Here is a 14,241-nt window from a genome sequence, read left to right on the forward strand (position 1 = left end):
GTTCCCATGTCTAATATCTCTTCTTTGAAAAAAAATAAAACGCTGTTTACAGAGACAGGTTAATGGCTTAGCTTAGGGTCTTATTAAGAGAAATGGCATGAGACCCCCATTAGGCTAAAAAAGAGAAGAACTGAATTAAGCATATTATCAGACAACTTAGGACAAAAATATTTCTCAGCTAGGAGCTGGAAGAGAGACTTGCAAACAGCCTACTCCAAAAAAAAAAAAATATGGGATAAATTCATGTCAACTCCTTGAACATAATATTATTTAAAAAGAAAAGTATTTTTAAAGACTGCTCATTTTCCCTCCAAAAATAACTATAGTTATTATGAAAAAGCACTTTTAATACTTTGATAATTCCCAAAATATGTTCAGAATCATGTTAAAGTTACATGAAATAATCATGTATCTCTGTTTTAAAAATGTAAATAATGGGTCAAAAATAATAAATGTATGCAATATTTCTAAGCATTGCCGCTTTCTAAGTAATATGTTTTCCCCTTGGCCTTGTTGTATTATCAAAGGGTAACAGGAAATCAGTCTTCTTTTGGAATTGGTTTAAATGGACAGTTGTGAGAAGTACAGTAGTGACTCTTAAGAGCTAACCAAAAAAATTTCAGATTTTCTTGTGTATTTTACTTTTCCAAAACTAGTTTCATTTCCACTTGGTATATTTAAAGTACTTAACTCTTTTATGCTTGAATAAATGGTCATAAATTATTCAAATTCGCTTTATGTTCTCTTGAAAACTGACTGGATCAGAGATATAACCACCCATTGAGTTTAGAAATGAACTCTATCAAGTTATAAAATATCTATTTCAATTTATTTAATTTTCTACCTCAGTGAAGTAAAAATGTACATGTCTATTGTAGTTTTTTGAAGTCTATTCAATGAATACAGTATGTGTTATGTAAAAAAAAATCACACAATAAAAAAATGCACATATAAAAAGTTTACATTGCCTTCTGAAAAGCATTCAGTATTTTGCTGTTGAAATTGGAGCCTAATTTAGTACATCTTCCATTAAAACTAAATTCTAACTCAGTTTCTTCCCGTTAATTATCTTGGGCCTTGGGCAAAAAATTATTTAACTTTCACACTTCCTTGAGTGCTCTAATGAAAGAGTAAAACTCATCCCTAGACTTTCCTGCCATCCCCACAAGACAAATTAGCAAGTTTAGAAACAAAAGGAGAAAACCAATGTAATCAATTAAATGTTAAATAGTTCTAGGACTTAACAGCTGAGCTGTGCAATGTTGACCAATGACCCAAATAAATTTGGGGCATATGCTTTTCCATTCCAAAGCTATCTGGATAAAGGGAGGCTTGCAACCTTCACATCGCCCCCATCAGGACTCATCATCCTATAATTGAACAATAGAAGACAAACACTGACCTAGTTTAGAAGTGCAGATGAAAAGAAAATGAAAACAGGATACATGACATCGGCAAGGAAACCATGGTAACTAGAAGAGAGGACTGTTTTGCTTACTTTATTTTGGTCAGAAGACTCAGCCAGCTGAGCCTTCAGCTCTGTAATCTCGGCCTCCAACAGACGGATCACTTCTTCATAGTCCATCTCCACTCTGTGCGCCTGCCTCTGCGCAGCTTCCGCAAGATGAATCCGACTTCGCAGGGCTCTCGTTTCTTCAACTACAGCTTTGGCTTCCTAAAGATTTCAAAGTTAATGTCATTAATAAAAAATGTAAAAAACAGATCAGTGGTTTAAACAAATATTTTCCTCCCTCTGGAAGTTTTAATGCCAAAACTTAATCAATGTACGTATGTTCCTCACATCTCAATTTGAACATTAATATTCATGTTATTTTATTATGTAGAGTAGCTGCCTGATCTTACTTTCCCTTTGTTGATTTCTTGGATAATTTTCAGCATGGAATCTCCAACTTCACATACTCAGCATGACATTTTGAAAACAAGGGAAGTAGAAGAGAATTGAAAATGGAAAATAGAAAAATAAGAATTGGTTCAAAAGATACAAAGAGTAGACTTCCTCAAAACGCAAGTAGGTGGTTGGGCTCATGTTCTAGGAATGCTCTTGTGCCTTCATCAGATACTGCTGAGAGATTTATAGGGTTGTGGGGCTTCTCTGTGGTCCAAGCCCCAGGAGCCAATGCTTACTCCTAGACATCAGTCTAACTGCTACTTCTCCCTTTTGATTTAAGGCAAAAGGTAGAATTCAGTAGCAAAATATATAGCTACTTCCATAGGATGTCATGCTCACAAGACATTTATTAAACATGGCGTTATGTCTCAGGTGATTCACGTGTCTTCTCTCATTTAATCTTTAGAACAACACTGAAAGAAAAGCATTATTAAAAACCATCTTATACATAATCAAACAGAGTTTAGGACAGGTTACATAACCTGTCCAAGTACACATGGTATTGCCAAGAATTTAAACTCAGGTCCGCCTGACTCCAACATTAATGCTCTTTTCACCATTTCGCTCTGCACTAGATGACAAAACCTCCTATACACTAGCTACACTCTCCACCTTAGGGAGAGGATGCAGTGGCCAATACCACTTGCTCTCTCAAAATGTGCCTTGGTGCTGGGTCAGTGACAGTCCCCCAGGACACAATATAATTTAACATGGCAGTTATTATACGGTAAACCATTTCTTTTTCTTGACTTGATGCAGAAAACTCTTTTCTCTGCAATGGAACTTTCTGCTCCAATTGCCATGGCTAATATTCAGCTATGGCTATTTCAATTTTCTCAGAGCTACTATAGAACACTTGCATTTGTTTGAGCCTAAATACATTTGAAGTGAAGGGAGGGTTGGCAATATGCACATATTTTTAGGGGTGAATTTTTCATTCATACATCCAATAACTATTAAGTACTCATTATGTGTAAGGTTCTGTTTCAGGTACTGAGGACAGAGAACCTACCACAATAGACAAAAAATCCTCCCTCTTCTCCCCCAGAATTTACACTCCAGTTTGTGGAGAGAGACAGTAAATTAGGGACTGTCAGTGAGGATCTCATTGAGAAGACATTTCATCAGAGACCTGCAGGAAGGATGCAGCAGGAAGATGTCCCAAGAAGGAGCTTTCTGGGCAGACGGAACAGTTCGTGCGAAGGCCCAGAGACAGGATTGTGCCTTGTGTCTTCAGAGAACAGCAAGGAAGCCAGGGTGACAGAGCAAAGAGTAGTAGGGGACAGGAAGGGAGTAGAAGGCCGTGAGGGCAAAGTGGTAATAGGAGCGAGGGCAGGGATGGGGTCGGGTGAACAGGCAGATCTTAAGGGGTGTTGCAGGCCACTGTAAGGACTTTGGTTTTACTCAGGATGAGATAGGGAGTGATTGGAGTGTTTTGAGCAGAGAAGTGATGTGATCTGACTTAAAGTTGAAGTGGATTACTTTTGCTGCCACGTTGATAGCAGACTGCAGGGGCTCGGCAAGTGGGGGGAGCAGGGAGCAGAGGAAGAGGACAACCATAAAGTAATTGTGGCTTGGACAAGGGTGACAGTGGTGGTGATGGTGTGAAGTGGTTAGATTCTAAATATAGTTTGAAAGTAGAGCTAACAGAATAGTTCATCATCATTAACAACATTTACTTAGCAGCTACTGCATTCAGACAATCACGTTATGGGATAAAAAATACAAAGCGGGGGGTAAAGATACTTTCCCTTTTCCGGCTCAGCTTAGAACACTAGGTATGACTTAGATAAGTGGGGGAAGAGAGTAGGGCATGTTAGAAAAAAGAAGAATGTCAACAAATGAAGAGAGACAAGAAGGAATGTGGTACATTCGAGAAATGGCACTAGATCAATTTTGACCGGAGTAGATGCTTCCCATAGGGGAGCAATGGATAAAAAAGGTTGGGGAGAGGGAGCAAAAGGGCCAAGCTCTAGTAGAAATGTCATGAGAGCCAAGGACCTCGTACCCTGGGAAGTCTTGAAGCCTTCTGAGCAGAAATTAATATGAGAACACAGTGCTTTAGAAAGTGAAATCTGGCCGCAGGTGCAGGATGGAGAATGTGCCCTAAATTCAAAGAACTTTACTTCCTTATTTTTTAAAGTAACTGTCTTATAATAAAAGGATACTATTTTGGGCCGGCCCCGTGGCTCAGCGGTTGGGTGCGCGCGCTCCGCTGCTGGCGGCCCGGGGTTGGGATCCCGGGCGTGCACCGACACACCGCTTCTCCGGCCATGCTGAGGCCGCGTCCCACTGCAGCAACTAGAAGGATGTGCAGCTATGACATACAACTACCTACTGGGCCTTTGGGGGAAAAAATAAATAAATAAATAAAATTATAAAAGGATACTTTTAGGAAGAAATATCTGAGGAAATAAAAGGACATCTACTTAGCCACATCAGTCACGTGGGTCAGTTCAGCCCAGGTGATCGATGGTCACCAGAGTCACAGCTGGATCAACTTCACAGCAGACTGTTGCTGTGCATACAAGAAGTAATGGCTTGCATATGCTGGTACTACTCTAAGTGTTTTACACGGATCAGCTCAGTTAATCCGCACACTGCTGTGTGAGGTATGTCTATTATTATCCTCATTTAATAGGTAGGAAACTGAAGCATAGAAAGGTTAAGTAACTTGTTCAGAATCACAAACCTAATAAGTGGCCAAGCTAGGATTTGAATCCAGACAGTCTAGTTACAAAGTTCATGCTCTTGGCTACTGTGCCATACTCTCTCTCCAACGACAGAAAACGCTAAAAAAAATCAGTTGCAGATGACAATATCGTCAGTGCCCAGCCCTGCATGAGCTTAGGATGTGACCATTACAATATACTCAAACCCATTCGAGGCTGCTACACCATTCCCCACTTTCCATTCAATCAAGCTAGAAAAAAATATATTATCACTGAAGAGAAACAGGCCGGGCAGGGAATTCTCCATAGCCGCAATGAAGAATAACTAATTTGATGATTTGTCTCCTTCACACTCACTTCATGCAGCTTTTATTCCTTTATAAAAACAGCACTTTTATTTTTGTTCAAAGAATGCCAGTTAATTAAATGAAGAATCTGGATGGAATTTATACAGCTATTATAGTGCACTGATGGTAATACAGTGTGAAATGCAGTTGGGTGGTAAAAGATGAAGAGGTTTTGATGCTGAATAAATTCATGCTATTTCTTTTGTAAATGTATAACTGTCAGGTTGGTAAATGTGACCCCTTAGCAAAGTTCTAGCCCAATTCCCGCTGAATGGCTGTTTAAAAGATTAGTGCATTGAAATGATGAGTCTTAGAGGAAGCAGTAAGAAAAGACAGCAGCAGTGTGCTGTATTTAGCAACACAGGATCACACAAATCCATTTCTTCTTTTCCTCCTGGGCCATCTTCTAACAAATAACTGTAAAGCCTCCTATGTCAGTAACAATTGAGGCAGAATTTTCCCAGTCCTTCACCATGAGCCTGAAATCCTGTCAGGGTAAATGCTGCAGCCAGTTCACTGGTTACTTCGTATTAGGTAAACATTAATTCAGTTTAGAAAGTTAGAAAATAAATGAGAAACTAAGATGTAATAGTGAATCAGAAAAATTGACATAAGCGTTATGCTTTTTAATACTAAGCAGTATGAGCAAATATACTGGAAGGGAATCGTGAGGTATGAAGTCAAATCTCTGACTTAACTTTTTTTTGGTGACACTGAGGAAATGCCTTCAACTCATATTGCCCCAGTGTAAAATGAGGATTTTCCACCCCACAATTTCACAATGAAGCTTCATGGAAGATGAGACCAAATTATTCTTTGAAAATATAATTCAAACTAATGAAAATCTTCGTAGGCTACAAATACTTTGAACTTAGCTATGTGATTGTGTTGAGACAAAGGGCATTATAAACTCACATAAAGGGCAGTATAAGCTCAGAAGAAAACACAATATGCTGTATGTTTTTCCACATACAGCACTTTTCCCTCACAAGGCAACATGATATAGAATTAAAAACATGAGTGTGAGATGAGCTATACCTAGGTCAGAATCTCAGATCTGTGATTTTTTTCATTTTCTGGCTGTGTAATTCTCTAAGACTCAGTTTGCTCATCTGTATAACGGGAAATAACAACACTTACTTTATAAGGTCAAAACAACTCTCACAAGAGGGTTAAAGAAACGATTATAGGTCTGGGTACAGTTTTTTCTCATTCCTCTTTACTGCTTTTGGAAAATATACCAAATCACCTCTGTGATTAGAGAGGTAGACTAGACAATTTATTAAGGGCTTTCCTGAGGCACTCAGTAATACCAGTTATTGAACTTGAGAGAAGTTGTTTGGAAACATAATGTGCACACGTCTTTTTTGATGTTAGCAACAGTATGTAAAACCGTTTCTTCCCTAGGTATGAGTCGTAACACTCCCTTAAGTAGAAGGAAAAGCACTAGCTGCAGTTTCACACTTGTAATTAGGCTACCACATCCACATCACTAATCTTAGAAGTTCGGTAGTTTTTAAGCTAATCAGTAAATCTTTCAAAATGTCAATGGCTGACAGGAGAAAAATCAGACTGCAAAGAGATATATGTTTTGGTGTAATGTAACTTACTATGCTACCAAGCCCAAAAGAATACCTCTCTTATCAGCTTCCTACATCCACTCATTGGAAAACCTTTCTTGGTCTTGGTCCCCTTACAGCTTGTGAAAAAGATTAAGGGTTACTACAGGAAGAGGGCTGTTGAAGGAAAAGTGTTTAAAAGCTAGTTATATCTAGTTTCCCTAACTTATATATCGGATTTATTAAAACATTTATGAAAACATATAATATTCTTCTCAATGGATGATCTCAAAATAATTTGCAGATATTCATGAATGAATCTACAACTCATCCCTTAAGCATGGACACACTCAGGGAAGAAAATTAATCCAGAGAACTTTATATGCCTCTGAAATGTGCTCTCTCCTTTGTCTTTCCTTATTCCTCCCTCATGCATGCACCCAGTTCACTACTCCACCTCCTGACGTAACCAGTTATTAAGCACTATGAAGTCTTCATTTACGATGTATTTGCAGCCATTCCTTAGTTTCCTTTCTTACCACCATATTACTGATTCATATCTTTATCAGCTCACACGTAGGTACTATGAAAATCACGTAAGCGATCACCCTGCCTACTGTATTCTCCACTGTAATGTATTCTGCACACTTCCAAAGGATCAATTTTCCTGAAATATTGCTCAATTACACCTTAGGTAACAAACCTAAGTACACAGTATGTGATAAAATGGCACATGATAAAACACATCCTCAATCTCCATACTTCAAGGTTCTCCACTACTTGTTCCAAATCAATCTTTCCAGCCTTAGCACATTTGACTCTCTGACATGATTGCCATATCCAAGTACATTAACTTATCAAATTTCCCAGACTAAACTCTCCCACCTCCAAGATGCTTTTGAGGACATTATTCCTTCCACTAGGTGTATCAATTTTCCCCTTTATTCTTCATCCAGTTCTCACCTATCCTTTAAAATCTACTTCAGATTTTACCTTCTCTAATCTTTCCAGATCACTTCAGCTTACAATGATTTTTCCCTCCTTTTATCTTTTATAATATCTGTTTTCTGTAATTAATCACACACTACTTAATGTCTCCTACTACTATCTTGAACTGTCATTAAAATATTAAATATTTTGGGCCAGCCTGGTGGTGTAGTGGTTAAGTTCGTGTGGCCTGGGGTTCGTGGGTTCAGATGCCGGGAGTGGACCTACATAATGCTCATCAAGCCATGCTGTGGCAGCGTCCCATATATAAAACAGAGGAAGACTGGCACAGATGTTAGCTCAGGGATAACCTTCCTCAAGCAAAATGAGGAAGATTGGCAACAGATGTTAGCTCAGGGATAATCTTCCTCACCAAAAAAAAAAAAAAAAAAAAAGTTCTTTAAAAAAATAAAAAAGAATTATTTTACCACCTAACTTTCTAAAGTCAAAGGGTCTTGATGTCCCAAATTAAAACACAAACTCTCTGAGAGTAAAAACCCATATAATATGAACAGGTACTCCACTTAACATAAATATGAGATATAAGTGAGTTGACAAACAGTGAACACGACTATTTTGTTTTTCACATATAATAATTGCCTTAGAGAATTCTATTAGGTAAGAAGCTTTCATAGGAAAGTTCTTCGTTAAAGGTTTCAATTTTATGGCAATAGTAGTAGAACTATATTGCATTTAAATAATTACAATAACAACCATAAATCATGCTATGAAAAATACCACATAATGAAAAGCAAATCATTTCATTATAGCCTCTTTATATAAATTAAACAAAAATCCTTTTATAGTATTTATTAAGCAAGTGAGATTATATCAAAACTAAGTAGAATGAAGAAAATATCAAGGTCAAAAAAGGACAGTTATGCTTTATTGTGTTTGACAATTTCATTTCTTGTTTTTTTATTAAATACCTTTAAAAATTTAAAGATTTAGAAGTCATGCATACTAGTTTATATTTCCCTAAAAATTACAATTTTCCATCATAAATTAATATAATACATGTTCTCAAGGACCATATAATCTTGAAGGTCCTTTCCAACCTCACCCATATCCCTGATTCTATGATTTATGTGATGACTTCTTTGTAAAGCATGTAAAAATGATAGATATTTGTAAATCCAAGAAACAAAGATTTTTTTAGTTTGCATGAAAAAGCAAAATCCTCACTTTGCAAAGGAAGATTTGGTTAAGCTTTTTGGAGGAAAAGCAGGTCAATCAAATTATAATTAGCTCTAATTAACCCTCCCAAGAGCTGTCAACCTCTTTACCTGCAGCTGCCTCATTCTCCAAAAGGTGCAAAATTGAGTTGTGCCTCTGAACATCAAAGAAAATCAAAGAAACAATTTTCAATCTCTGTTTATAAACAGAAGTCCCTAATCAAAGACAGACACACAGTACATCTATCCGATAAATTTTATGATGTGAACTTGTTCACAATATAAATATTAATTAGTTAAACCCTGTTTTGACAATATATTTAACGCTGAACACGTATTTTCTGATTCAGTGAAGGTTGACATAAAAAAAAAACATATTTTCCTACTTCTCCAATTCTGGTTACAAATACCAAAAGGGGACATCTACGTACTGGAAATTTCCTTTCATAATGGGATTTTAAACCCTGTTCATCAAAACCTGGTATAGCTCAAAGGCTACTTTCTCAGCTATTAAATATTTAGAATTCATGTGAAGTTTGGGGTTTAAGGGAGATCTGGCTTCAAAACAGAAATGTATTCCCTCTAAACTAACATTTAGAGGTTTAATTCAACCAGAGTCAAAATTTTATCAAATTTTGTTTGTTTTGGAGGAACTTAACCAGGAGTTCCAAAATTGAATCTAGGTATAACAAGATTCTTAAGTCGATTTGGAAGAAAAAAATCAGTCAGAACTGGTAAGCAAATTTTGAAAAACAACAATAATAACAACAAGAAAGAAAGAAACAAGGTAGGACATGGCCGAAGGATTTAAGGCATAAATAAAGCTATAATAGTTGGTAGTGGCCAAAGAACAGCTAGGTAAAACATACATGCACCCAATAAATATGTATTGACAAAGCAACTGGAAACATCAGATAGCCCCAAACAGACCCTAGAATATATAAGAATTTAATCTACCATAATGGAGATACCGCAAAACAATGAGTGGTTGTGACAACAAACTATTTGGGGAAAAAAAGTGTAAAGCATAGATCCTCATCTCACACCATATACCAAACAAAATAATTTCTTAGATGGGTTAAATAAAGACAGACATGGGAGGAAACCCAGGTAAATAGGTATCTGAAATCTGGCTAGAAGTGAACTTTAAAAAAGTTTAAAAAAAGGAGAAATCACAAAGAAAAAGATTTGACAACACAAAAACACCTGTGTTTTAAAAACTTTGAAAAAATTAGAAAGGCAATTTCTATATATGGGGAAATATCTGCAAGAGATTTGGTAGAAATAGGGTTAATAACTACAATGTAAAGAGATTTTATAAGATGATGTGAGAAAAAGGAGAAAACAGTTATTGACTAAGAATACAAGAGAAGTGAAGAAGAAAAAGCAGGATATGGGAAGGGATACAGATAACATAAGGGGCACGTATGGTCAGGAGGGACAGAACGTCACTAGCAATCATATCAGAAAATGAGCTGCCTTCAATACTGAAGAATTGTGATGGGATTCACAATTTAATTTGAAACCCATGGTCATAGACAATCTTTGGTATCTAGCATGAATGACAATGAATCAAAGTACAATATTTTCAAATAGGGTGATTTATTTACATAGGGTTACGTACGACTAGAGAAGTCTTGTTTTTAACTCTAAAATAGTTTGTGAATAAATCATCTAGCACAATGTCATGAGGCCCATAAAGAAGCATGAGCACTGAAAGTGGTTCTCACATAGTAAACTGCCAAGATAAGAGTTTTATAGTATCAACCGCCTTATCACTACTTCCTCCTTGGGTGAAATTTACTAGTTTGTCAGCCAAATTAATATATATTGCTCTAACATTTAGAAACATGAAATGTTTGGCATCTACACTGAAGTTTAAAATACACCCTGAAAGGTGCTCTCTTAGCAACTGACTAATGGAATTTGAGAGATTTCTATTTGTTTGTTTTTAGTTAAATAAGGAAAATTACAGGGAGTTAAGCCACCTTAGTGCACAAACACACCTCTGAAAACTCCCCAGCTACAGGGCACCTATTCTGAAATGCTTTCTAGGAAGTGATGGTTTTGTTCTATTTTTCTTTTTTCTTACTAGATTGAGAGCTCTGTGCAGAGAGTATGTCTAGCTTTCAGAGTGCATCCAGATAAAAAGAGCATTTAATAAATGTTTCTTAAATTTCCTTGCCAAGTCTCCCTTATAAGTTACTACGGGCATGTGTGAAACAATAGATGAAAAGAATGCCGAATGTGGTCCCTGATCAGCCAGAAAATAAGTGGCTCACACTATGGAGCCCAGAACCCTAACATCAGTTCTTTTTTTTTTTTTTTTTTTTGTGAGGAAGGTCAGCCCTGAGCTAACATCCATGCTAATCCTCCTCTTTTTGCTGAGGAAGACCGGCTCTGAGCTACCATCTATTGCCAATCCTCCTCCTTTTTTCCCACAAAGCCCCAGTATATAGTTGTATGTCATAGTTGGATATCATTCTAGTTGCTGCATGTGGGATGCGGCCTCAGCATGGCCGGAGAGGCAGTGTGTCGGTGCGCGCCCGGGGGTCCGAACCTGGGCTGCCAGTAGCGGAGCGCGAGCCCTTAACCGCTACGCCACGGGGCTGGCCCCCTAACATCAGTTCTAACTAAGCCAAGTGACTACAGAAAATACTGTAATCAAATGGACTGGAAGGTTTCTATGAAGAATAAGATAACTTCCCTGCCAAATTCTCCAACATAAAAATTCTGTGATTCTAATTAATCTAACACAATTAAAATGGGTTCTGTAGTATCAACAGGATAATAAAATTTCTCTCAGAATTCTTAAGATGGTAAGAACTTTTCTACATTAAAAAGAAACAACTATTTGGAAATGGGGATTCTGAAACAGGCATCTTTGCCAACGCTTGCTTAGAACGCTACATTCACCCGCAGTGAATCACTAGGTACGGTCGGTGTCTGCGCAAACAGGAATGCCAACTGGGCTGTCTGTCCGTGTGCTCCTTTTCCAAGCAAGCTGTCTACAAGTTAGGCAGTTTCTCGGGCAAAGTCTAATGTTAGAGAATAGACAGGTATATTTTTTTTCACAAAAAGGCAATTAATATTGAAAAATAAGGCCAAGTTTGCTTCATAAGTTTCTCCACTCAGATTGCTGTTCATTACAAGAACTTTATAATTTCTTTTTTCAAAGAAGTTTTTTATTTTTGCTTTTTAAAAATCACTTAAAGGTAACTGTAGATTTCACACAGTTGTAAGAAATAATGCAGAGGGGTCCCCTGTGCTCTTCACTCAGTCTTCCTCAGTTCCACCTTGCATTACTATAGTAGAATATCACAACTAGGAAACTTCAGTGATACAATTCACCACCTTAATCAGATAGCACCAGTTTTATCTGCACTCAGCAATAAAAAGGAAAAAGTTGCAGATATATTCAACAACTCGGATGGATCCCAAGGGAATTACGTTGGGTGAAAAAAGCCAAGCCCAAAAAGTGGCAAACTGTATGATAATATTTATAGAACACTCTTGAAATGACAAAATTATAGAGATAGAGAAGAAATTTGCGGTTGCCAGCTGTTAGGGGAGTGGAGGATGGAAGGAGGTGGCTGTGGCTGTAAAACAGCAGCATGAGGGATCCTTGTAAAGAGGGTTTTTAATAGAAAAGTTGACATTCTGAGGTCACCAGTGACCATCTGAAATGGAAACATAGGGACGTTTTACTATAGTACCCTTTTAGAACAGAAAAGACTGACAAATCAAATATGTGTATTTTTCTTCTTTTTCCTTCTAAAGATGAGATTGGCATCTTAGAATACTACTAATGCTATGCTGAAATACAATAAAAAGTTCAAATCACTAAAAATGAATAAAAAGGGCATGGGAACTCATATCTATCCTAAAAATTAGAGGCTTTGCTGTTTCTGTAATAAATGCACAAAGGAACACAATCTCTAAAAGTGTGAAAATGTGAATACTTCTTTAGTAATCACATATTATTGTTGTTCCTTTTAGAGATATATTTAATCTGTTCTTAAAGTTTCCTATGTTGCTTCATCCATAAACCAAGACAGCTCACATGTCAGCTGCACCAGCTGTAACCAAGCTCACGTTCAACCTCAACTGTCCACAGAGAATCCTGTGCCGATTTGACCTTTCACTTCTGCCTTAGACTTCATACTCTCCTCAAGCATTCGATCCAGCCTTTGCACAGGTGAGGCCAACTACCACTGGGCTTATCTGAACCTAGAGAAGTTGCCAAATGAACAATTTCCCATGTTTCTTTAGGGCAAAGACTGGTTCAGACAAGCTAAATATTTTGGCTTTGGATTGTTCACCAATTCATTGCTGCCGTAGGTCATAATGCTATGCTGAAAGAAACCTGAAAAACAACCTAAGTGTGAAAGTAGGTTTTGGAAAGTTGTTGATCAAAGGAAGTTGCTCGAAGAACGGCCCATGCCTGTTAAAAGTTGTTAGAACTTGAAGGAAAAAAATAACATGAAGTATAATTTCATGGGAAATTACCCTCATGATTTTAAACATTGGGTTATTCTGAAAGGCATAAAAACTCGTCAAAAATACTTAGATTTTAGAGAACAGTACAGTTCACTTAAAAAACAGTGAGTAAGTATTCTGGTAGCTATCCCTGGTTGAAAAAAACAATGTACCTGATCCTTCTGGTGAAAAAGGATCCCTTCATAGCTTGTTATTTCCTTTTTATTTATATCTTTCTTCCCTCTCCCTTCCTTTTTCTTATTCTCCCTCTCTTCCTTTTTCCCTCTCTTTTAGTTCTTCATTGCTTTCTTTTTGAGTCATTACACTAAAGGTAAACTAATCTCCATAATTTAAAATGGCTAACGTGTTTTCAAAAAGGGAGATTATTCTGTTTCTAGGATCAGGCCACTGTCTCACATAATTGAATGAAAAGTTTATAAGTGAGAGAATAAATTGTGTTCTCTACTCCCCTTGGAAGCAACCGGTAACCATCATTGTAAAACAAATGGAAAATCAATCTAGTAGTGTTTTAATAATTAGGTTACCTATGTATTTCAAGGATTTATAGGGTGTAATTATTAGTACTGAACTGATTTCATGTCAAGATCTTCAAAAGGATACCAAAAAAGGGGAAGAAACTGCCAAATTTAATACAACTCAAGTTTCTGGTTTTTAAAAATTTTTGCAATTTTTAAAGACTCTTTTGCTAATTGTGAAAAAAGAAATTAATCCTTGGAAAAATGGAGTTTTAGTATTTTCACTAAAGCACAGGAACTCTCATTAACAGTAAGTCTATATCACTGAAACCCCCTTAAACAGAATAATATCATTCTATATACATAATAGAAGCTGAATGGTATGCACAGTCAATATACTAAAAAAATGGAAAGTTTTAGGGTTGATTTGGGTAGTGTGTATATATATATATTTTTTTTATAATTTTATTTATTTATTTTTCCCCCAAAGCCCCAGTAGATAGCTGTATGTCATAGTTGCACATCCTTCCAGCTGCTGCATGTGGACGCAGCCCCAGCATGGCCCGAGAAGCGGTGTGTCGGTGTGCGCCCGGGATCCGAACCCAGGCTGCCAGCAGCAGAGCGCGCGCACTTAACT

The 14,241-nt window shown here is 37.1% G+C and overlaps 1 protein-coding gene across 8 annotated transcripts in view; it reads right to left on the minus strand.

Annotated features, from left to right (window-relative positions):
- STXBP4 (syntaxin binding protein 4) overlaps positions 1-14,241 on the minus strand; it is a 157,752-nt gene that overhangs the window by 72,275 nt on the left and 71,236 nt on the right. For all 8 annotated transcript variants that reach the window (XR_015554701.1, XM_004434744.3, XM_087440954.1 and 5 more), the window contains one exon: positions 1,499-1,675. Coding sequence is in view for 7 of the 8 variants with exons in the window: in XM_004434744.3 (XP_004434801.1) it covers positions 1,499-1,675 (177 nt within the window). In the remaining variant the exon portion in view is untranslated. The remainder of the gene's footprint in view (positions 1-1,498; positions 1,676-14,241) is intronic.

The sequence above is a fragment of the Ceratotherium simum genome, chromosome 16 (assembly GCF_057802395.1).
Source record: "Ceratotherium simum simum isolate JZ-2026a chromosome 16, ASM5780239v1, whole genome shotgun sequence".
NCBI lineage: Eukaryota > Metazoa > Chordata > Mammalia > Perissodactyla > Rhinocerotidae > Ceratotherium > Ceratotherium simum.